Here is a 25,479-nt window from a genome sequence, read left to right on the forward strand (position 1 = left end):
AAAGGTGTTGCCTGGATTGGGGAGCATGCCTTATGGGAATAGGTTGAGTGAGCTCGGCCTTTTTTTCCTTGGAGCGACGGAGGATGAGAGGTGACTTGATAGAGGAGGATAAGATGGTGAGAGGCATTGATCGTGTGGATAGTCAGAGGCTTTTTCCAAGGGTTAAACTGGCTAGCATGAGAGGACACAGTTTTAAGGTGCTTGGAAGTAGGTACAGAGGAGATAACGGGTAAGTTTCATTTTTTTTTAAAAAACGCAGAGAGTGGTGAGTGTGTGGAATGGGCTGCAGGCGACGGTGGTGGAGGCGGATACAATAGGGATAGAGACTCCTGGGCAGGTATATGGAGCTCAGAAAAATAGAGGGCTACAGGTAACCCTAGGTAATTTCTCAGGTAAGGACATGTTCAGCACAGCTTTGTTTCTAGAATGTGAGGAGGCTCATGAGAGGAAGACCCTGAAGTACCATTCCTGAGTTCAGGAGTATAGTTCAAAGGATGGCTGACATGGCTATTCCCTGTGGAGATCAGCTGTAGAGAGTTCCTGACAAGGTCGATATGGAAGTTGCTGTCTGCGTTGGGCCTTGATAAAAAGAGCATGAACCAAGCAGCTTGCAGGATGGTGGAGGAAGCAGAGAGAGCCTTGTGCTGGATATGGAGCAGCTGAGAGGGGTTGAGCTGGAAGTCGGGAGCAGATGGGCAGTGACTTGGCCACCACTGCTGACCCACCAACTGGAGAGTGTAGTAGTTAGGGTGGAAACACTCTATGAAGGTTGAGCACCACCTGACAACATCTGCTCCTGGCAAAAGGCTATGGTTATCTCATCAGGCAACTGAAGAAAGCACCCCAGGGTATGATGCAAGCAAGTTTAATCCATACTCCAATTACTTAAGGGTCAAATTTCACAAAATACTAGAATTTTTGTCCAAACTTGTTCCTCCTCTACTACGGTATATCCAACTGTTCTTTAAAAATGATCATTGCACCCATAAGTATATTTCACATATACTCAAACCTCTCCAATCCAAAGAGTTGTCCAATATCAGTATCAATCCTACAATTATGTTTATCCTAATTTTTAACCTATAGCACTCTTAAATGCTTTTTTGCAAGATTATTATTCAAAGACCACTTTTACAGGCCAAAATACATCATGTTTCTTTATAATTCAGAACCTTACAATGAAGAACAGCTGAGGGCTAACACTTTGCCTTCAATATCCAAGTCTTCCTCGGGTGCTTTTTGGATAAATTTCAAGGCATGGTCTAAAATCTATGGTCTGCCTAGAACTCTACACACCACTACAATATACCATTAGAACCTGAAACCTATATACTAAGTTAGTTAAAAACTATTAGTTACAACACTAACACTGACTTCTCTGTTCTGTGACATTTCTGTGGCACTGACTTTCAATTTCATGATCAATTGGCATTATTTGCTTTTGTCTAACCCAATCGTTTTGAAATACAGACCAGTTTTGAAGATGTTATCTAATTCCACAAAATAATATTTTGTTATGCTCAAATTTTTACATTAAACTATTAAGGCTCCTGAAATATAAATTGCTTAATATATCATGTTTATCCAACAAGATGTAGATTTAAAAAACTAAGAATTCAATAGTGTTAATATTACAAATATTGTTTAGTCCAGTTACATAGGAACTTCTATTGGGAGCAGCTGTCACCACTCTACTTGAAATTCTATAAGTATTATTCATAATTAGAAGATGTAATACCAGCAAATATCTGACACTTGCAAAATTAAAATAATATTGCCTACTTTCAAAATAAGACAACACTTTGAAGATGGATTATCTATCATCCATCAACTTTTTCTCTTTAAGATTAAATCCATTATTAAGCCTGAAATCCAAGCACAGAGACTTAGGGGATGCCTTGATTTAATTACAACTGGGGGGTATGAACTTGAAACTAGAGTCAAAACTTATGAAAACTTTGCTATATTGATTGAAAATACTTGTATTATTTTTATCACTGCTCCAAAATGCTTATAAGATACTTCAATTAATTTTGGTTCTCCTAGTGAAATGGCCAATTCGATCAACATTAAGCATTACAAACAATTACTTGTCTATTATTTCATTCTGTTTGCCAGAGACTGCTATGTGAAAAATTGTTTCCATGTTCCCTATATTACAAAGTGGAAGTACTTCAATTATTGTAAAGAAACTTCCGATGCCCTGGACAAGAAAAGTGTTCTAAAAATTTGGAACTTTAGCAATTTATGCATTTTCTTTTGTTCAGAATAATCTAACCTCTTCTTGAAGTTCAATCAGCTGAGACAGTATTGACAGTCTTGATTTACATATCCTGGTCACCATAACTCAAAATCTTGTAATAATAAAAAAAATTAAAAGTGCCCATTAAATCTATGCTATAGTGCAACCAAACATATTGATCAGCTACAGTATTTATAACAAAGTTGTCTTTCTGCAATCTACAATACGAATGTTATATTCATTGCCATTCTTTCTCTATTTCATGATTCCGTTTCTTTACCTTTTGCCAATAGAAATGCTTTTTACTATTTGTAGGATCTTCTGTGCAGCTTTGAAACCAAGCAATGTAACTATCTAATGCCAACCAGGGCAGTAATATACATAGATACTCCAAGTTATAGACCACCTTACTCCTCAATGTAACACACTCTCCTATTCCCTGGGTTTGGGAAAAGTCATGAAAGGTTAATACATTTTTTAAACCTTCAAAACTAACTTCCCTTTTTAATTTGGTTAATCATGAAAGTATCATTGTCAACAAATAGATAATTATTTCAGCCACCTTGTCTTTGTTATGCTGACTGGTGTTTACGCTGACAAAATTACATTCCAAGCTAAGAGTGGAGCAGTTTTATTATGAGAAAGATCTTTTTAAATTAAAAAGACTTCATTTGGCGCTAGAGTTCCAATTTTAAAAGCAATCAGTTATCAAGATTATAGGGAATGATATATCGACTTCTGTTCCTTGTTTACTGCCATAAATGACATTTACCTGGAAATAAAGATTTACACAATTATATTCTATGCTGGTAATATGAAGTTCATTAACTCAAGAATTAAGCTGAAAATGTCCAAAGCTGCAGACTGTATACTGTCCTTTAAAATAACAATTCTGAGAATTAATGTTTAGCTACAATGAAAAATTAAGCTACCCGATTTCTTCTGCATTAAGATGAATTTTGCACTGATAATTATATTACAGATATAAGCAATAGTCCTGCCAGTATTAATAGAAGCCTTCTAATTTTCTGCTTGGGTAAAATGAGAAAGACTTTATCTGGTCCTTCAAATTATTTTAATGTAAATCACAACTGGATGCAGATCAGGAAAATCAGAACTGTTATGATCTTACTGGTCTGGACATGCCAGTATGTTTTCAATACAGCACTATCCCTAAAGCAGATTCTGGTCAGATAATTCATATTTGAATGTCAAACAAATACTAACCAGATGTCTTTCTATTAATTCCATGTAAAAAAAAGAAATATTATTATGCAAAACATACTTATGGCCTGAAATGAAGGATACTGAATGACAACTTCAGTCACTGGCAGATTCTATGGAAATTTAAGTTCTTACAAACAAATGCAATGGCAATGAGCTATCCACTCTGCTGCACTACACTATTGACCTTCCTGAGATTATATTCAACAAAAACAAAGTCAGTGTAATGCTCTATTTTCTGTGCCATTGCATTTCACTGTTAAGCCAGATTATAATAAAAACACTATTCATTTATTACAAATTGGCCTGATTGGACATTCTGTACATAATTCTGAAAGACATATCCTCTTCCATGATCTCATTTATTGTCATTATTAGCAAATCATTATTTCACTAACTTTGAATATATTGTAATAGACTTAAAGAACTCAGTTATTAAGCAAACAAACCTGAACATTGTCTATCACACAAAAGAGAACTTGTGGTGGGAGTACTGTGCCCATTCTACTGTTCCCCATTAAAGTTCCAGTTATCATCTTTCAACATACACATATGCTGTTGGAGGATTAATATGGTTCTTGGACATAATAGTTGGTTCCTTTCTCAAACTATTTGGAACTTTCATTCATCTTGTCTGCTAATTCTGGTCCTCATCACAACATACTTTTAAAAATTAATTTCAATGTGTATTTCAAATCTCACAATGGAAGCACTTTTTAATAGGTACAGTATAAAATCATTGAATGACTGAGAGCACATGAATAAAGATAATCTTTATCCCTTTCTGGCTGGAGGTTGCAAATTATTTCTTGGAGTCACCTCAGTTAAAATTCCATTGCTTGCAGTAGCTTCTCATCCACGGTACTAACTGGTAAAGAGTGATTGACAACCATGTTTCAGTTCCTTCTCCAATCTCCTGACTGGTTTACAACTCATTTGTTGTAGGAGATCCCAATTAATTCCAAGGAGCTTTTAATGAGTTAAATCTACACTGATTGAACAATGAATTGCAACACATCCATAGAACTTAACCATTGTGTCTGTAGTCTTTGCTGTGCTGAAGATAAATGCAACATTGTATTTGATTCCGTCCAATCTAACAGTCAATCTGTCAAAACAACTGACCCAGTAATTGTTAATTAAGTTGTTGCTAATGTAATAAAATTGCTTTAATATTATCTAAACTTCATGTTATTCAATTTTAAAACCACATGGTAAGCAGCCATCTCAATGCATCAACTGGTTCAACAGTATTAATCCAGTCCTACTTAAATGAAGATTATATAATACTGGTAAACTCCCATCACATAAAAATATGCTTCTATATAGCACCGGAATAACAACGATGGATTTTTTTTTTTAAAAACTCTAGACATTTTACTTTCTTTTATCAGTAATACCAGTTTTATATATTACTTTACAGCTTTCTTAACAAACTCTTCAATATACTAAACATTTATATTGCCTTATAGTCAGCCCATGCTCTTTGCACCTTTTCAATAAATCTAGTGGAATTCCGTAGAAATCATAGAATTAAATCTTGTATCAGTTGTGTGTCTGTTCATGGCTCCACAAACTGAAAGCGGTCTTGAAAGTCCTGCGGCAAAATTTGCACATGAATGGCCTTTGAAAGGTAGCTGCTGCAAGAGGAGGGGCCTGTGAAAAAAGTGTATCTGATGCCTGTGGGCTGCGGGACCTATCTGAGCGATTTGAGGGGGGTTCAGGATCAGGGGAGTGCTCTTGAGGTGGTGGCGGGGGTGGAGGAGGCGGAACACGAGAAGGACTTCTTGCAGGTTTAGAGATTTCAAGATGTTCTCCTGACTGAGAAATGTGAGACTGGAAGTGGCTCCAAAGACGGAAGTTGGTACGGAAGGCTTTATGGCAAACGTGGCAAATGAATGGCTTAACAGCACACAGCAATTCCTGATGACGCTCCAGCTGCTTATGGAGTGTGAAGAGCTTGCCACATTTTTCACATGGCCAAAGTCCATGTTCTCGTTTGTATGTTAGGTCTGCTGGTTCCCCACTACAACTGTTTGATTCAGAGGCTATGCCTTCCAAATGGATGGGATTAGAAGAGACCTCATCAGAGAGATGATCATCTTTAGTGTTGGTATTCCTGCAACTTGAGACACTCAGATCTTCAGGAAAGCAAGAGGAGTCTTCAGAATCAACATACATAGGTTCTGAAGAATCAGTGCATACTTCGTCATCCTTTGAAGTACTGGGGCTGGCTACTGAGTGTTCTCCAACTTCAGTCTGACCTTCCTTTGGCAATAAACCATTATGACCTACTGAATTCAAGCAAGACTGTTCTACTGGAGCCATTGTATTTTCATTGTGGACTTCGATCTGATGACGCCAAATGCTGAAAGAGGACTTAAATGTACGTTTACACTCTAGGCAGGTTAGTTTCTTGTATTCACACTGACTTTCGTGCTCTTGCTTTAGTTCTCTGGAACAGAACCTAAGGCTACAGTAGCAGCACACAGTAACATTCCTACAAATCCTCTCATGTTTTGCCTTCTCTGCCATCGATGGCATCTTGGTATTACAATGCTCACACTGATGTTCAGTACTATCTTCACTCAGATTTTCAGTAATACCTTGTTCTTTTGACTTGAAAGCCTTGTTATAGAGCTTGCAAACAAAGGGCTTCTCACCTGGATGGGTCTTCATGTGTTGTCTATAACGCGACAAGAAGCGGAACAGCTTTCCACATGTTGTGCAGATGTATACACCTTTGGTTACAGACTTCAAATTCTTTTTGAATCCTTGTTCTGATCGTAGGCCTGGGTAACTATGAGAGATCTGCTTGCGGCGCAACTTGTGAAAAAGGGCCTTCTTGATCTCCCTCTCACGTATCATGTCACTCAGTTTCTTATGAAATTTTTCTTCTGAAACTGGACCAGAGCTGGTGGCTGCCGACGGATTGATAACTACTCCATGTTGTGTTTGGCAGTGTGTCCAAACTTTGAAATTGGTAAGAAATCTCTTGTGGCAGATATCACAGGCATATGGCTTATCTGGGTTATGGTACATGTCAACGTGGCGGAAAAGGCCTGTTGTAGATCGGAATATCTTGAAGCAGGTCCTGCATTTGAACTGCTTACCAGTTATTGCTGATTCAGGATCAGAATATTCCTCCTTGTTCTCATCAGTCTTCAACAAATTGGGATTAGCATCACCTGTAGTAGGGCTTGAACTTTCCAGAAAGCTTTGAGTTATTTTGGGAGAATGTTGGAAAGATTCTGATTTTTCAAAAGAAAACTTTGCATTTTCAGCCTGGAATCTTCTCTTCACTGGTAGCATTGATGTTCTTCTGTTCCCCTCTGCATTTTTCACTGCGAATTCCTTACTGGTAGATGGTGAAGTTTCTCCCACAGTAACCCGAATTATATCAGAAGTTTCTGAGACGGGACTACAAGGTTCTGTTTTCACTTTAACAGCTGTTGATAATGAGATGACCTCAGCATCTGCAGGCCGAGATACGCCAAGTTGTTTTGGACGACACGTCTGCCCAACCTGAGGCATATCTTTTTGAAGTTGTTGCTTTATTGTATCTGCATTTAACAGCTTTTGAGATGATACATCGCAAGCCAACTCCAGTGGTTCAGGCTTACACACTGATGATGATCCATAGTTCAGTTTCTGATCAAGAGGAGAAGAGTAACAAGGGACCTGACTATCCATTGACAATGATCTCCGAAGTAAACTTTTCACTAGTGGACCACTGCTGACAACACTCTGGCTATTAGACTGCAATCTTGGAGGTTGAACTGCGGGCCCCACCTTGGTATAATACAACAAATTATTCTCTTCCATTATACCAGGATTTACTGTGTGCCCAGATTTTTGTTGGGAATATGCAAATCCTGTGGTTCCATGAAATGAGAATGCAGGTGTTAGTTGTGGCCTAGACAAAGGCTTTCCATTAACCAGGAGGTCAGTCAGACTTTGCCTTGTATCAGAAACATTGCCAGTGAAACTCGAAGTGCCATCCATGCTCATGGAACTTTTCCTATCCCACCAAAATCTCATCCTACCATTTCGTTCTTCCAGAGATTTGATGGCTTCATGGTATTTTGTGTTGCCTGAAGTACTAGGCATATCCTTTAACGTTGGTTGTCCTTTATCTTCCAATAGATGAGTCGTCTCAACATCTCTAGCCACAGCACTAGAATTTGCTCTTAAGGCATTCATCAAAGATGAGGATTTAATACTGTGTCTTGGTTCTTCCTCTGATGTTTCCTTTTTCTGAGTGGAATCACCACCCTTTGCTTCAGACTCATTGCTATTTTTATCAAGGTCATTGCGACTCTGACATACAATGACACTTCGTGGCTGGGAGCTACTGCCATCATCGACTTTACTCAGCTTTTTAGTAGGACCTGGTGTGCAAGAAATCTGAGGTGTCTGCGATGGGATGCTGGTGAGAAAAGAGATACCAAGGTCACCACCTAGATCATGGATGGCTGCTAGACTTTTCTTCTCTATGAAGAGGGATGAAGAGTAGATGTAATTCAGAACATTTTCAAAAATAGGTGCTTCACAGAGATCCAGCTGGAAGACTGACTGGCTCTCGTTCTCTTTCTTAGTAAATAAAGCCCGGAAGTAATCACTGCTGGCAGCCAGAACATTCTTATGGGCCCGGAATTTGTGGTCACCAACAATTAGGACTACATCACACAGCTGGCCTTTTAGACGATCTTCATTGAGAGCACTCAGGAGAGAGATGGCATGTGCTGGATTGATGTAGTGAAGTAATCCTTCCATGATCTAGTCCACCTGCAAAAGAGTAGAAAAATTAACATCAAACATCAAAAAGAAAATGTATATTGAGAATACAGCAAATACAGAAAAAATTCAATAAAGTGTTTGAAGAAATCTCGACATTCTCTAACAAACAAAAAGTATAAGCTATGCAGCAGCAGTAATATTTACAAATCAGTATGACATCCACCAAAAGCCTGATTTGATATTCTTGTCCAAATTAAATACAGGTCAACCTTCTATAATCCGGCACCATTGGAACCTGAGGAGTGCCGGGTTAGTGAAGATGCTGAATTACAGAAGGATCACATTAAGCAATAGTTAACCGCCTCATCATACCTTTAAAATATCATGTAAATCAGTACTAGTTAGATAATAATGAAGCAGAAATATTAAATGAGTAGCAAGTGAAATTTTAATAAAGTAATATACTGTACAGGCACAGATAAAACAAAGGGTACAGGTTAATGTACAGGAATTAACATACATACAGTCGAGCTTCTAAAGTGAGATGTTTAATATACCTACAGGCAAAGTTACATGTCTGCAAGTGTGGGGTTGTCAGGATCATCAACATCTTCATCTTGAAAAATGAGTGAAGCATCAGGAACTGGTGCTGAAACTGGCACAACAGTTTCTTCAAAAATTGTTGACGTTGGTGGCAGCACACCTGGGTGAGCAGAAGCAGAAGTCGGAGAAAGGAGGTCTTCTATACGCCACATTTCACGCAACCGCCAGGCGGCCGGGGATTCGGTGCTGGGCTCTTCCCTCTTCACTCGCAGTTACTGAGGGAACCCTCGTTAGTTTCTTTTCCTCCGCTTAGGAATATGCTTAAATTCAGCAGGTCACCATGTCTGATCTGAGGTCGTAGGCAGAAGAGAACGGAGCGCCAGCTGGGCAACGCTGGACGGCAGTGTGCCATTGCCGGCAGGCGGACGAAAAGGTGGACCGACCCAGCACATGCTGGCGGGTGAGATGGGTGGGTGCCAGGCAGCTGCGCCTCATGCAAATGATATTAATAAATGCAGGAATACAAGCAGGAATTGTCTATCTGCGCTTACAAGAGCGCGCCAACACATGAACAGATCTAGCGCAACCAAAACAATGCGCAGCAGATTGGTACGGTGGCACAGGAAATTTGAAATTACAGTTGTGCGGAAAATTTGAACTCGGTGCCCGATTATTGAAGGAACCGATTTACAGGTAGTTGGATTAGTGAAGGTCAACTGTACCATATATTTAGGAAATGTTCTGATACATTGTCAAGTGCAAATTGGAAATGCACAATGAGAAATTAATCAAGCAGGATCTTTAGAGCATTCGGCTTTTGAACCAACCTACAAAACTCTAATCATTATCTCAGTATAGCAATACTATGCTCACTTTGAGCACTTAGAAGCACTTGTTTTTGCTTGTGCTGGTTGTGCTCTTTCTTGTTAAAATAATGCTCTTTTTGTGGTTGTAGTCATCAGTGTCCCTGATAATTACACCTGGAGAAGTGCATGTGGCCATAGCTTCTTGCTGACTGCATTAGGAAACCAGAGCTAAAGATGGACGACCTAATGTCAGTCCATGTCCTCTTCTATTGCCGTGATTCAGGCCACACTAAGGTTGGAAGCGCAACACCTCATATTCCATCTGGGTAACCTTCAACATGATGGGATGAATATTGATTTCTTGAACTTCCTGTAATTGCCCCTGTTATGCACCAGCAGCAGTAGATATGAAGTTGAGTCAGCTTTTTATAAATAAACAATGAAATTTATTAACCTCTACTCAAAAACATCGAAAAGTAAACAAACGACTAACTTAAACGGAAGTTAACAGTGTTATGCGTCTATAGTTATCAAACAGTCAAATTTAGAGATAATTCTTGACAATTCTTATTCAAGCACAGTCTTAAAGTGGTAGTTTAATGTCCATATGATTCATAAAGTAAGGGAGAGGAGAGGCTTCCCGAACCAGCTTTGGATCGATGCCTGAAGAAAGATCAAACTGTTGACACAGATCCCAGCCGCTAAATGCCTTTTCTGAAGAGAACCCGAAGAATAAGATTTCTCAAAGTAACTGACCTTTCGCTGGAGGTAGTCACCACATACCCGAGACCTTGCAGGGGTTAACCAAAAGTGCGTGCCACACTTCACGTCAATCACTTTGATACATACAGAACGCCATTGATTTCTACCCAATTCTTTGGGTTCACACGAAGCTGGTATTTCTTCACTCTCTCTCTCCCTCCTTCTATGATTACGTAAATGACTGCGACTCCCAACGAAACACCAACGCAACAAATTATTGTCTCCCCTTTTATACCAGCAGGGCATGCCATCATATGACATCACATCACCCAACTATCACATCATACCAATATCACAAGACAATTACATCATGCTCACAAGAAACTCACGCGACAGGTAACACCCCCCACTCCATTCCTGCTTCCCTCTCACCTTTTTCCTTACCTGCCCATCACCCCCCTCGGTGCTCCCCTTGCTTCCATGTCTCCTACCCTCTCCTATCAGATTCCCCCTTCTCTAGTCCTTTTACTAATCAACTTCCCAGCTCTTTATTTTACCACTCCTCCTCCCGATTTCACCCATCGTCTGCCACCTTGTACCTCTTCATCCACTCCCTACTCTGACTTTTCATCTTTTTTTCCCCCAGTCCCGAAGAAGGGTCTTGGCCTGAAATGTTAACTGTTTATTCTTTTCCATAGATGTTGCCTTACCTGCTGAGACCTTCCAGCATTTTATGTTTGTTGCCTTGGATTTCCAGCACCTGCAGGTTTTTTCTCATGTTTGAAAGAGAATACTAGTGGCTTCTACAGATATGTTAAGAGCAAAAAGATTGCAAGGGAAAAAAAATTGGTCCTCTGTAAGATCAAAATAGTAATCTATGCGTGGAGCTAAAAGAGATGTGAGAGATCTTAAATGGAATTTTTGCATCTGTATTTCCTCGGCAGACAGATACACAGGCTATAGAAGTGAAGCAAAACAGCAGCGAGGTTTTTGACTCTATACAGATTACATCAGAGGAGGTGTTTGCAGTCTTAAGGCAAATTAGGATGGATAAATCCCCAGGGCCTGACAAGGTGTTCCATTGGATCCTGTGGGAGGGAAGTGTAGAAATTGCAGGAGCACTAGCAGAGATATTTAAATCATCCTTAGCGACAGGTGAGGTACCAGAAGATTGGAAGATAGCTAATGTTGTTCCACCTAAGAAAGGAGAAGGCTCTAAGAATAAACCAGGAAATAGGCCGGTGAGCCTGACATCAGTAGTAGGAACGTTATTCTTGTAAGTTATTCTAAGGAACTGGACATAAGAGAATTTGTATAGACAGGGTCTAATTAGGGATAGTCAGCCTGGCTTTCAGAATGGTAGGTAGCAAGGTTCCAAATCTTGTCATTTTGTTCTATATGGTGTTGAGCTCCTTGAATGTTAATATTGCATCCATGCAAAGGAAGAATATTGGACATTACAAATGGCAAATGCCTTACATAAGGTGTCAGCAGGTAAATCACTTGGTACAGAATACCTAGTCTCTGGCCTACAGTTTCAGCCAAAGTATTTATGTGGCTGGTCTCATTAAGTTTATGGTCAATGGAGACTCAAAGAAAAATAGCACCAATGACAGTGTTCCTCAATTCCTATTGACTTCTAGTTTGCCCATGCCCCTTAACATTTTGTCAAATTCTAGCTTGATGCTAAGGGCAGTCAACCTTTTCACACCTCTGAACTTTATCTGCTTCGTCTGGAGGTGGCCAAAGCTGTGTTGAGATACCGAGTGGTTAGTCCTCATGGGACTCTAATGGAGCATGACCATGCAGGTTGTTGATGAACAAATGATCAACTTTTAGCAATCTTCCATCTCTTTTCAGATAGCATGTGATCTGCTTTTGGGCACTTGGCACAATTCAGTTTTAAGTAGGGTATCAGGAATGCTTCTCAAATGTTGCTATTTCATAGCTATTGTTGTATTCAGTAGAGTCGTGCTTAATATGTGGAGTAAAGAGAACGTAAAGATTCAAAGTACATACAGAATACAACTCTGAGATTCATCTTCCACCAGGGAGCCAAGAAACAGAAACACCATGGAACCCATTCAAAGAAAAACATTGAACACCCTATGCACGATAAAAAAAATCAAAAAGCGAATGAACAACACACTCAACATCAAACTAGGAGTCCAATATTCAGTTTAGTTCAGTTCAGTGCCATGATGATAGCCGACTGCAAGCTGCAGAGCTAGTCTTCACTAAAGCGCCCCAGTCCGCATCGATCACCCCGTCAAACTGCTCAAGAACAGCAAAAAAAAAGAGTACCCAGAAAGCAACATGAATCTCAAAGTCCCCCAAAATGAGTCCACAACCATGAGCCTTGCTAATCAATCCTTGCCACATTGGATCCCAAGACTCCTGCACTTTCCTTTGATAGCAACTAGTGAGAGGGAGAGAAAAGCATCAAATGCAGGCAGATGGTGCTGAACACCCATCCATCTTCCACTCTTGTCTTCATAAATTTCAACTGTTATGCACCAGCAGCAATAGATATGAAAATGAGTTGGGTTTTTATAAATAAACAACAAAATTTATTAACTTCTACTCATTAATATAGAAAAGTAAACAAACAACCAACTTAAATGGAAGTTAACAGTGTTATGCGTCTATAGTTATCAAACAGTCGAACTTAGAGACAATTCTTAACAGATCTTACTCAAGCAGAGTCTTAAAGTGGTAGTTGGATAAGTCCATACGATTCATAAAGTAAGTGAGAGGAGAGACTTCCCGAACCAGCGATGAGCAATTCTTCAAGAAAAGACGAAACCGTTGACGTAGATCCCAGCCGAGAAATGCCTTTTCGGAAGAGATCCTGAAGAATAAGATTTCTCAAAGCAACTGACCTTTTGACGGAGGTGGTCACCACACAACACCTGAGACCATGCAGGGGTTAACGAAAAGTGTGTGCCACAATTCATGTCAATCACTTTGAGACACACAGAACACCGTTGATTTCTACCCAATACTTAGGGTTCATATGAAGCTGGTAATTCTTCACTCTCTCTCTCGACTCTCTCTGTCTCCCATTCTACGATTACATAACCATAGGCCATAAGACCATAAGACAAAGGAGCAGGAGCCAGCCATTCGGCGCATCGAGTCTGCTCCACCATTTCATCATGAGCTGATCCAATCTCCCATTTAGTCCCGTTCCACCGCCTTCTCACCATAACCTTTGATGCCCTGACTACTCAGATACCTATCAATCTCTGCCTTAAATACACTCAATGACTTGGCCTCCACTGCTGCCTGTGGCAACAAATTCCATAGACTCACCACCCTCTGGCATCTCTGTTCTGAATGGGCGCTCTGCAATCCCCAAGTCATGTCCTCTTGACTCCCTCACAATGGGAAACAACTTTGCCACATCCACTCTGTCCATGCCTTTCAACATATCATCCTGAGACTGCAACTCATCCCAATGGCTGCAAATTTGCTCCATCACCTGCCTGTCCTTCCTGACATCCTTACTGCTCACTACCTTAGATCTATTTCTGTTTTCCCTCTCCACTGCTCCATCATTCTGGTTCCCATACCCCTGCCAAAATAGTTTAAACCCTCCCTAACAGCTCTATTAAACCTTCCCGCCAGGATATTGGTCCCCCTGGGATTCAAGTGTAACTCGTCCTTTTTGTACAGGTCACACCTGCCCCAAAAGAGGTCCCAATGATCCAGAAACTTGAATCCCTGCCCCCTGCTCCAATCCCTCAGCCACGCATTTATCCTCCACCTCATTCCATTCCTACTCTCACTGTCGCATGGCACAGGCAGTAATCCCGAGATTACTACCTTTGCGGTCCTTCTTCTCGACTGCCTTCCTAAATCCCTATATTCTCCTTTCAGGACCTCTTCCCTTTTCCTACCTATGTCATTGGTACCTATATGTACCACGACCTCTGGCTCCTCACCCTCCCACTTCAGGATATCTTGGATGCGATCAGAAACATCCCGGACCCTGGCACCAGGGAGGCAAACTACCATCTGGTCTCCTGATTGCGTCCACAGAATCGCCTATCTGACCCCCTAACTATCGAGTCCCCTATTTCTACTGCCTTCCTCTTTCTTTCCCTACCCTTCTGAGTTACAGGGCCGGTGTTGCCTGTTGCTTCCCCCAGGTAGGCTGTCCACCCCCCCCCCCCCCCCAAGAGTACTCAAACAGGAGTACTTATTGTCAAGGGGTACAGCCACTGGGGTACTCTCTAGTACCTGATTCTTCCCCTTCCCTCTCCTAACCATGACTCACCTGTCTGCCTCCCATGGTCCTGGTGTGACCACCTGCCTGTAACTCCTCTCTATCAACTCCTCACTCTCCCTGACCAGATGAAGGTCATCAAGCTGTAGCTCCAATTCCCCAACTCGGTCCCTTAGGACATGCAGCTTGGCACACCTGGCGCAGATGTGGACGTCCGGGAGGCTAGGAGACTCCAGGACCTCCCACATCCAACACCGAGAACAACAAGCTGCCTCCACATTCATACTTCCCCTTTCCTCAAATAACAGGAAAAACTGAAACCTAAACCTACCTTGCCTCGCCCGCTTCCGCCTAAGCCCGTTGAGCCAAAGCCCTTCAGCCTACACTCTGCTCCCGGCTCACTCTGCTGCCCGCAAACGACGCTGCCCGCTGTTTAAGGCTGTGTCCTTTTTAAATTTTCCCCACTTCACTGCCCAATGTCACACGCCTGCGCAGTCCCGCCTCTCTTGACTCCGACGAGAATAAGAAAAATATCAAAATGGTTCCCGCCGTACTCCCGTTCTGATCCTCTGACTTCCTTCTCCAATTGAAACCCGATTGAGAATTTCTGCCCTTTTTAAATCTTCCCCGCTTCACTGCCCGACATCACACGCCTGCGCAGTCCTGCCTCTCTTGACTGCGATGCGAATAAGAAAAAAATCAAAATGGCTCCCGCCGCACTCCCGTTTTGATCCTCTGACTTCCTTCTCCAAATGTTGGACAGTCACCGACTGTGACTCCCCAACAATACAACTACCCAACAAACTATGGTCTCCTCTTTTATACCAGCTGGAACATGCCATCATGTGACATCACATCACCCCACTATCAGGAGACAATTACATCATACCAATATCACAAGACAATTACCTCATACCAATATCATGAGACAATTATATCATGCTCATGAGAAACTCATGAGACAGGTAACACAACCTTGTTCAATGTCTCAATCAGAGAGAAGCAATGGACTTGGACCCTACGTTCAGACCACCAGGCTGCACACTCTACTCCCATCCTCACCGAACTCCCACAGAAACAGCAAAGCGCTAGATTGCTCAATTGGCTCAAAAACATACCATCAAGGTGTAAATCACAGGGACCAATCATACACAGCTTATTAGTAGAATCATATTTGAAAGAAGTAAAAGTAGTTTTGTGAACTGTCTGCAGGAAGCCGCCATTAGTCACACAATTTGCTGGTGCCATCTTGAACATATATTCTCATTTGTTATGATGGGATCTGATATGAAGATCAAGATGCCTTATCCACTCAGCTTTTCCAGCTAAAGATAGCAGTAAATACTTGGTTTTCTGTTTTGCACTCATGTGGGTTTTGGCATCAGTGCAAAACAAGGCCTTCCCGTTGCTTTCCAACTTTCATCAATGATTTTGGTTTTGTTGTTCATCTCACTGGATGGGAAGGCTCTACAATGGTTAGTTAAAACTGCCTATCGCATCACTGGCACCAGCCCACCCATCAAGGACATATATAGAGAAAGTCTGCTGCAAAAGTCCAGCTACATCATGAAGGATCCCATCCACCCTTTCTCCTAGATTGTTTAGTCCCACACCCATTAAGGAGGAGGCTACATAGTTTTCATGCCAGAACCACCAGACTCAAAATCTGTAACTTTTCCAAGCAATAAGGCTGATTAATACCTCCATTGACTAATCCACCACTTTACACGCCACCACCACCATTACCTAAATCATTTCCTGTCAATCACCTTATAAGATTACAAGACCATAAGACACAGGAGCAGAATTAGGCTATTTGGCTCATCAAATCTGTTCTGCTATTTCATCATGGCTGAACCATTTCCTTCTCAGCCCCAATCTCCTGCCTTCCCCCCATATCCCTTCATGAACTGACTAATCAAGAATCTTTCAAATTCTGCCTTAAATATACCTGTGGCAACGAATTCCACAGATGCACCACTCTCTGGCTAAAGGCATTCCATTTTAAAAGGATGTCCCTCTATTCTGAGGCTGTGCCCTCTGGTCCTAGACACCCCCACCACAGGAGACATCACCTCCATATCCACTCTATCTAGGTCTTTCAACACTCAATAGGTTTCAATGAGATTCCCCCCTCATTCTTCTGAACTGCAGTGAAAATAGATCCAGAGCCATCAATTGGTCCTCGTATGGTAACTCTTTCAGTCCTGGAATCATTTGCCTTCCTCACTACCAACTCAACTTGCAACTTAACGTTTAGGGAATCCTGCATAAGGACTCACAAGTCCCATTGCACCTCCAATTTTTGAGCTTGCTCTCTATTTAGAAAATAGTCTATGCTTTTACTTTTTCTACCAAAGTCTTTCTGACACTGTATTCCCCCTGCCACTTCTTTGCCCATTCTCCAAAACTAAGTCCTTCTGCAGCCTCACTGCTTCCTCAACACTAGCTGCTTCTCCATCCATCTTTGTATCATCTGCAAACCTGGACACAAAACCATCAATTCTGTAATCCAAATCACTGACTTAGTATAAAGAGAAGTGGTCCCAATACAGACTCCTATGGAACACCACTAGACACTGGCAGCCAACTAGAAAAGTCTCCCTTTATTCCCACTTTTTGCCTTTTGCCAATCAGCCAATGCTCTATCTATGCTGGTATCTTTCCTGTAATACCATGGGCGCTTAATTTTGTCAATAAGGTTCATGTGCAGCATGTTGTCAAAGGCCTTTTGAAAATCCAATTACACAACATCCACTGATTCTCTTTTGTCTGTTCTGCTTGTCATTTCTTCAAAGAATTTCAACAGATTTATCTGGCAAGATTTTCCCTTAAGGAAACCATGCTGACTTTGGCCTATTTTATCATGTACCTCCAAATACCCTGAACACACACCCTTAACAATCAACTCCAAAGTCTTCCCAACCACTGAGGTCAGACTAACTAGCCTATAATTTCCTTTCTTCTGCCTCTCCTTCTTGAAGGACAGTGACATTTGCAAATTTCCAGTCTTTTGGAACCATGCCAGAATCTATTGATTTTTGAAAGATCACTACTTATGCCTCCACAATCTCTTCAGTCACCCCTTTCAGTTTCCAAGCACATTCTCCCTAGTAATGCCAAGTTTACTCACTTCTGCCTCCTGACTCTCCCAAACTTCTGGCATACTGCTAGTGTCTTCCACAGTGAAAACAAGATATAAAATAGTTATTCAGTTTGTCCACCATTTCTTTGTTCCCCATTACTACCTGTCCAGCATCATTTATCAGCGGTCCAATATGTACTCTCACCTCTCTTTTACTCTTTATCCATCTGAAGAAACTTTTGCTATCCTCTTTAATATTACTGGCTGGCTCTCCTTCATATTCTGTCTTTTCCTTTATGACTTTTTAAGTTGCCTTCTGTTATCTTCTGCTGGTTTTTAAAAGCTTCCCAATTCTCTAACTTCCCACTACTTTTTGCTCCATTACATGCCCTGTCTGTGGCTTTTATGTTGACTCCGACTTCCCTTGTCATCTATGGTTGCATTATACTGCTTTAATATTACTACTTCTTTGAGATGTATCTATCCTGCACCTTCTGAATTTCTCCCTGAAATTCCAGTCATTGCTGCTCTGCCATCATCCCTGTGAGAGACCCCTTCCAATCAACTTCAGCCAGCTGCTTTCTCATGCCTCTCTAATTCCCTTTACCCACCTGTAATACTGATACACCTGAGTGTAACTTCTCCCTCTCAAGTTGCAGGGTGAATTCTAACATATTATGATCACTGTCCTCTCAGTGTTTTTTTACTTTAAATTCTCTAATCAATTCCGGTTCATTGCACAACAACCAATCCAAAATAGCTGATCCCCTAGTGGGCTCTAGCATGAGCTGCTTTAAAAAGCCATCTTGCAGGCATTTTACAAACTCCCCCTCTTGGGATGCAGCACCAACCTGATTTTCCCAATCTACTTGCATATTGAAATCCTCCATGACTATCGTAACTTTGCCCTTTTAACATGCCTTTTCTATCTCCTGTTGTAATTTTTAATCCACATCTTTGTCACTGTTCAGAGGCCTATATATATTTTCTACCTTGTAGTTTCTTAGCTGTACCCATAACGATTCTACACCTTCTGTGATAAAGTATGTAAAGGGTTAACACAGAGTTAAACATAGCGGGCTGTTTTCTCTGAAAGAAACCATTGATGATCAACACATGTGCTATTCAATGCTGTGCAATATTTCTTCTTGAAGTTAGCCAGGTAGTGTTTCAGGGTCCTTGTCCTTGTGTAGTTATACGCAGAGATAAGACCACTCTGTTCTGTGTATGAGGCCATTATACCTATTCTGTAATTTGTCTCTCGGTACTGTCAACCATATAGATAAGTCTGACTCCAGCTTGGTATATGTGGGGGTATCTGAGCAAATATATCTCTTCTGTAAGGGGAATTGTTAGTTAGTTGGTGGACTGGTTAGGAACAGTCACAGACTGTTCTTAAAGAGCAAACACGAGGAAATCTGCAGATGCTGGAAATTCAAACAACATACACAAAATGCTGGTGGAACACAGCAGGCCAGGCAGCATCTATAAGGAGAAACACTGTTGATGTTTCGGGCCGAGATCCTTCGTCCTGACGAAGGATGACATGCAAATTGATAGTATAGCTCCTGGCAAACCAGCCTGCCCTTCCGCTGGTCGAACACTGTTGGGCAGCACTGATGGGAGAGGCCAGCTTCCAACCAAGCACAGACTCCACACTACACCACTTCCAGTGTCATCTCACCTGGACTGCAGGAGCAGGCAAGCCCGCCTGAGGCCTTGCCTCACTGCAACTGAGGCCATGTTGCTGCCTCATCACCTGTCTCACCACCAATCAAGAGAAACAGACCTGCGGCGTCTCACATTATCAATGTCCAACAGGGTCTTGCAATCACAAGAGAACCATCCAAGACAGTCACTCATGTATACACTGCATGCTGCTTTTGCACACCAACTCCGACATTTTCGAGCAGCCGGCAGCAGCACAGCTGCACCCAGCTCAGCTCCTCTGAACCTGACTGCTGGCTTCTCCTTCTCCCAGCCGCCCACCAGCTTCTCCTTCCGGAATAAAGAATAAAGAAGAAGAAATTTATCAGATACTTACTTCGCCCAAGTCAAAATCTCCCCACGCTCACAAAGATCGCTTCGCTTCCCGCTGCCTTATTTTAGGTGAAGTTGCCTCTTTTTCTCACACTTACATTCACTGACTGGCCACAATTCAAACCCCGAAAACAGCCTCAAAGCACTGTTTTTTTTTTAATCCTCAATCACAAACTTGCTTGAAGATGCCTCTTCTCACACTTCCATTCACTGATTGGCTGCAATTCAAACTTATGTACAGATATTCCTGTCCCTAGCATCACTTTTGACATACAATCTGTGTATATAAGCTATCTAATAATTTTAAAGTATATTGTGCTTTTTTTTTATTATTGTGTTCTTTATCTTTTTTTTGGTGCTGCATCAGATCCAGTGTAACAATTATTTTGTGCTCCGTTACAATTCAAAAATCTGAGGTACAAAAGGACTTGAAAGTCCTCATGCAGGATTCCTTAAAAGCTAAGTTGCAGTTTTAGTCGGTGGCGAGGAAAGCAAATGCGATGTTAACATTCATTTTGAGAGGACTGTTACGTGGTTGGCAATAATGAATATAGAATTGAGTCAGGCTTTATAAACAAACATAGCATTTATTAAAAGCTGCTCAACAAAAGTGAAAAGTAAACAAATGACTAACTTAACCGTAAGCTAACTACTATACGGCAACTTAACAAAAGGCCAAACTCTGGAAAAGTTTTTAAAGTGGTAAATTCGAACACAGTCTTAAAGTAGTAAACTCGAACATAGTCTTAAAGTGGTAAATTTGAAAGTCCAAGTGATTTATACAGTCAGTAAGGGGAGATTTCCCTGAAAACTGATTTCTTCAAAGACATGACGTTACTGCTGATCCCAGCCGAGAGATGCCTTGTCCAAAGGATTCACAACGAAGGAAATAAAACGGCTTAAAGGAACTGACCTTTATACTGGAGAGTGAACACTGCACAAACCTTCCTGATCTTGCAGGGTTTATCTCAGATGCAGGCCACTATTCCTGAACGAAGATTCAATAAGGTCGATCCTTTATAAAACGGCCGAACAACACCAACTTTACTCAATCCTTTGGGTTCCCATACTTTGGTAAGGTCTTCACTCTCCAGTACTAGACCGTAGCGGTAAAGCAAAGGTGCAACAAACAAAACTGGCAGCGATCAGCAAAACTGCTGGGAACACCTTTACACCTTAAAGTAGAAAGTAAAACTCCACCTTAAAATGAAAGTGCGTCATGAGACGAATACGCAGCAGAATGAATGAACTGCGTCACAAGGGTTTCCCCTTGTATACCTGCTGGAACATGCCATCAAGTGACCTCACACTGGCAGGAAAATTACATCATGTGATCTCACACTGGCAGGAAAATTACATCACCCCACCATCACAAGACAATTACATCATGCTCACAAGATACTCAATTACATCATGGTCATAAGACAGTCACAAGATACCCATGGGGGATGTAACAGGACTAGAATATTGAACTGAATTGAACTGACTTATTTCTTACATCTTTCACATACATGAGGAGTAAAAATCTTTACATTACATCTCTGTCTAAATGTGCAATCATAGTAATTTATAATAAATAGAACAGTCAATGTAACATAGAAATATACTCAAATCAGCATGAGTTAATCAGTCTGATGGCCTGGTGGAAGAAGCTGTCCCGGAACCTGTTGGTCCTGGCTTTTATGCTGTGGTACTGCTTCCCAGATGGTAGCAGCTGGAATAGATTGTGGTTGGGTGACTCAGGTCCCCAAAGATCCTTTGGGCCCTTTTTTTTCACACCTGTCTTTGTAAATGTGTTGAATCATGGGAAGTTCACAACTACAGATGCGCTGGGCTGTCCACACCACTCTCTGCAGAATCCTGCGATTAAGGGAGTACAGTTCCCTTACCAGGCAGTGATACAGCCAGTCAGGATGCTCCCAATTGTGCCCCTGTAGAAAGTTCTTAGGACTTGGGGGCCCATAGCAAACTTCCTCAACCGTCTGAGGTGAGAAAGGCACTTTTGTGCCTTTTTCACATAACTGGTGTGTACAGACCACGTGAGATCCTCAGTGATGTGGATGCTAAGGAACTTAAAGCTGCTTACCCCCTCAACCCCAGATTCATTAATGTCAATAGGGCTTAGACCGTTTCCATTCCTCCTGTAATCTACAACCAGCTCCTTTGTTTTTCCCCGACACTGAGGATAAGAACCGTGGGTGGCGACACAGTCATAGGTATATAGGGAGTAAAGGTGGGGATTTAGTACACAGCCCTGAGGGGCTCCTGTGTTGAGAGTCAGAGGGATGGAGGTGAGGGAGCCCACTCTTACCACCTGCCGGCGATTTGACAGGAAGTCTAGGATTCAGCTGCACAAGGCAGGTTCAACGCCAAAGTCTCTGAGCTTCCTGTCCAGCCTAGGGGGAATTTTGGTGTTGAATGTTGAACTGAAGTCCAAGAACAGTATTCTCACATAAGCATCCTTCTTCTCCAGATGTGCACAGCGCTAAGTACAGCAGTGGCTATTACGTCGTGTGTTGATCGGTTGTGTCAGAAGGTGAACTGTAGGGAGTCCAGTGTGGGTGGTGGCATGCTGCAGAGGTAGTAGTTGACTAGCCTCTCAAAGCATTTGCTTATTATTGAGGAGAGTGCAACAGGACGCCAGTCATTCAGACATGTTATCTTGGTCTTTTTTGGTATAGGAACAATGGTGGATGATTTGAAGCTGGATGGCACTCTACACTGGAAGAGGGAGAGATTAAAAATGTCTGTAAACACACCTACCAGTTGTGCTGCACCTATCCTGAGTACTCGTCTGGAATACCATCCAGTTCCACAAGTTTGCGACTGCCCACTTGTTCGAAACTCCTGCATACCTCAGCCTCAGAGATGACCAGGTTGCAGGTTGTAGCAGTGGCTTCCTTGGAGGCTCAGAGTTAGCGACATCGAACCGAGCGTAAAATGGATTGAGCTCATCTAGGAGAGAGGCTGCGATGTTGGTGGCACCACTATGTTTGGCTTTAAAGTCTGCAATGGTATGTAACCCTCAGCACAAGTCTCGTGTGCTATTCGTAGTGAATCTTGTCCCTGTATTGTTGTTTCACAGCCTTGTGCAGATCGTAGCTGCTTTTCTTGAGCTCCTGCTGATTACTAGCAACGTAAGCTCTGTGTCATGCTGCAAGTGCTGCTCGCACGGAACTACTGATCCAGAATTTCTGGTTCGGAAAGACCCTGACCAACTTCTGGGGACAATATTGTCAATGCACTTCTGGATGAAGCATATGATTTCATCCGTGAAATCGGAGACATCCTCATCATGGAAGACATTCCAAATAACATCAAAAGCAATGATGTAATATTGAGGCCTCACTTGGAGCACTGTGAGCAGGTTTGGGCCCCTTATCTAAGGAAGGGTGAGCTGATATTGAAGAGGGTTCAAAGCAGGGTCATGAAAATGATTTGCAGGATTTAAAGGCTTGTCATATGAGGAGCATTTGATGGCCCTGGACCTCTACTCACTGGAATTTGGAAGAACGGTGGGGGGAGGTGGAATCTCATTGAATCCTATTGAATGTTGAAAGGCTTCAGTACAGTGGATGTGGAGAGGACGTTTCATATGGAGGGAGAATCTAGGACCAGCGGGTACAGCCTCAGAATAGCAGGATGTCCATTTGGAATGGAGGAGGAATGTCTTTAGCCAGAGAGTGGTGAATCTGTGGAATTTGCAACCACAGGCAACAGTGGAGGTCAAGCTATTGGGTGTATTTAAGACAGAGGTTCATAGATTCTTGATTAGTCAGGGCATAAAGGGTTATGGGGAGAAGGCAGGAGATTAGGACTGAGAGGGAAAATAGATCAGCTATGATAAAATAGCAGAACAGATGATGGACCAAATGGCCTAATTCTGCTCTTATATTGTATGGTCTTATGAAATGATATTAAACAATCTTGAATCATATAATTGTAATAGTGCAATTCTCTATGTAACATAATGCTCCATGTCTAACTCCCATGCAAAATTATTTAAGAGTAAAGAAGTTATCTTTTGAGCTAACTAGCAGAAAAGGAAAGTTGAGGCATTGATTAAATTAGCCATGATCATTTTGAATGATGGAGCATTCTCTAAAAGCCAGCTAATCTCCTCTGCCTGTTTTCTTGTGTTATGTGTCCTTGCATACAACTTACTAGTTGGGATCATGAGATAATACAATCCTCTTCCAATCATTCACTCTTTAACAACTTTGCTTCTCTATTTTTTTTCAAACTTTGATCCTGGGACTGTAATGATGATCACAAATCACACAATCTCAGTTAGCATGAGGATTTTAAATCCACAAATGGATTACAGGCTGAAGAATTACTCAATGCACACTCAGTTGTACCTTGAGTAATTCTTAATCATAACTATTCCTTATAGATGATTTTCTAACACACCATCTCACTTAGTCCCTCAACACCACCTTTTTAGTCAAAAAAGCATAGCAGCATCCTCGCTTCCATGAAGAAACAGAGGCTAGTGAGGCTCCCCACCCCCAATTCTAACCAAATTTTACATGAGTACCATTGAGGATGTACTGATCAGTTACATCACTGTCTGGTATGGGAATTGCATCTGACCACAAATCCCAACAAAGGACAGTGAGGACTACAGAGAGGATTATCAGGGTCTCTCTTCCACCCATCCAAGATATTTATCTAGAGCGCTGCGTAAGCAGGGCTGTTAACATTGTCAACGATCCCTCCAATAATCTGTTAACCCACCTCATCTCCACCATCAGGCAAGAGGTACCATAGTGTTCGGACAAGAACCATCAGCTTCTTCACCCAGGCCATAAGACTACTGAACTCCAATCCCCACTCAGGTCTCATCATGAATGAAGGGTCAGCAGCATTATTCTGTTTACTTTTTAAACTTGTGTCATAAATACACTTTATTATTCTTTATTTATTTGCGTAAATACTACTTTGTGTTTTGTGTGTACAGTATATGTACTGTGTTGTGCACCTTGGTCCAGAGGAATACATGTGTATGGGTTGAACAACAATAAACTGAACTTGAACTTAATTTTTCACTTTTGACAATATCAACATCAAAAGATGACATTGACACGTACTGTTAATGGGCAGAAAATGAGTATCTCCTTTCCTACAGATATAAAAAGGAAATAAATTGTGTAAAATCTTCAAGTTTCCTTTTGGTTTAGGTTACTAATGAATTCCTAGATTAGGCTAATGCATTGCAATCAGTTTCAGATTTCTCAAGGCCAATATAAAGTATCCCACCATATTCCTGACAAGCTTTCGATTAAGATTCTGATCAAAGGTCTTGGACCTGACATGTTAATTCTTTCCACAGATGCTGTGTTTCACCATTTTCTGTTTTTATTTCTGTTTTCTTTTACCCTCTTCAATGTCATTTAACACTGTGCCAGAGAAAGTGTTCTCAGAGCAAAGAGCTTCAACTGCGCAATGACTATGTGGTTGCCACTCCCATACAGACAGATATATTTGCAACAGGTAGTTCGATGATAATGATGATGAGGTATGTCCCTTGTGTTGATTTGTTTACTAACCAGAGATCTGATAATAAGACCATACAACTAATAACAATGAATTATGTATGTTGCTTAGTATGCTGAATGAAGTACATTTATTCATAAAACAGATTACAAAGTCTAGATGATAGAATCATAGTGTGGCAGAACAAATAGAAACGATTTGGCTTTCAAGGCTATGTAGACTCTCAGCAAAAATACAACTTATTTTGCTCCCTTGCCCTTTTTCCTCACTTATTATTTTTAAAACCCAAGTACTATTCCAAACTTCCTATGGACTCAACTATTGAATTACCTTCCACCACCTTGCTTTTCAGATGCAAAACACACAC

At 41.4% G+C, this 25,479-nt stretch overlaps 1 protein-coding gene across 1 annotated transcript in view; it reads right to left on the reverse strand.

Moving 5' to 3' along the window:
- Positions 1-234: 234 nt before the first annotated feature.
- Positions 235-25,479, reverse strand: part of zbtb21 (zinc finger and BTB domain containing 21) — a 42,568-nt gene continuing 17,323 nt past the window's right edge. Inside the window, exon 2 of the mRNA XM_073045035.1 lies at positions 235-8,254. Coding sequence (XP_072901136.1) covers positions 5,012-8,242 — 3,231 coding nt within the window. The 5' untranslated portion in view covers positions 8,243-8,254 and the 3' untranslated portion in view covers positions 235-5,011. The remainder of the gene's footprint in view (positions 8,255-25,479) is intronic.

This window comes from Hemitrygon akajei, chromosome 5 (assembly GCF_048418815.1).
Source record: "Hemitrygon akajei chromosome 5, sHemAka1.3, whole genome shotgun sequence".
NCBI classification, from domain to species: Eukaryota; Metazoa; Chordata; class Chondrichthyes; order Myliobatiformes; family Dasyatidae; genus Hemitrygon; species Hemitrygon akajei.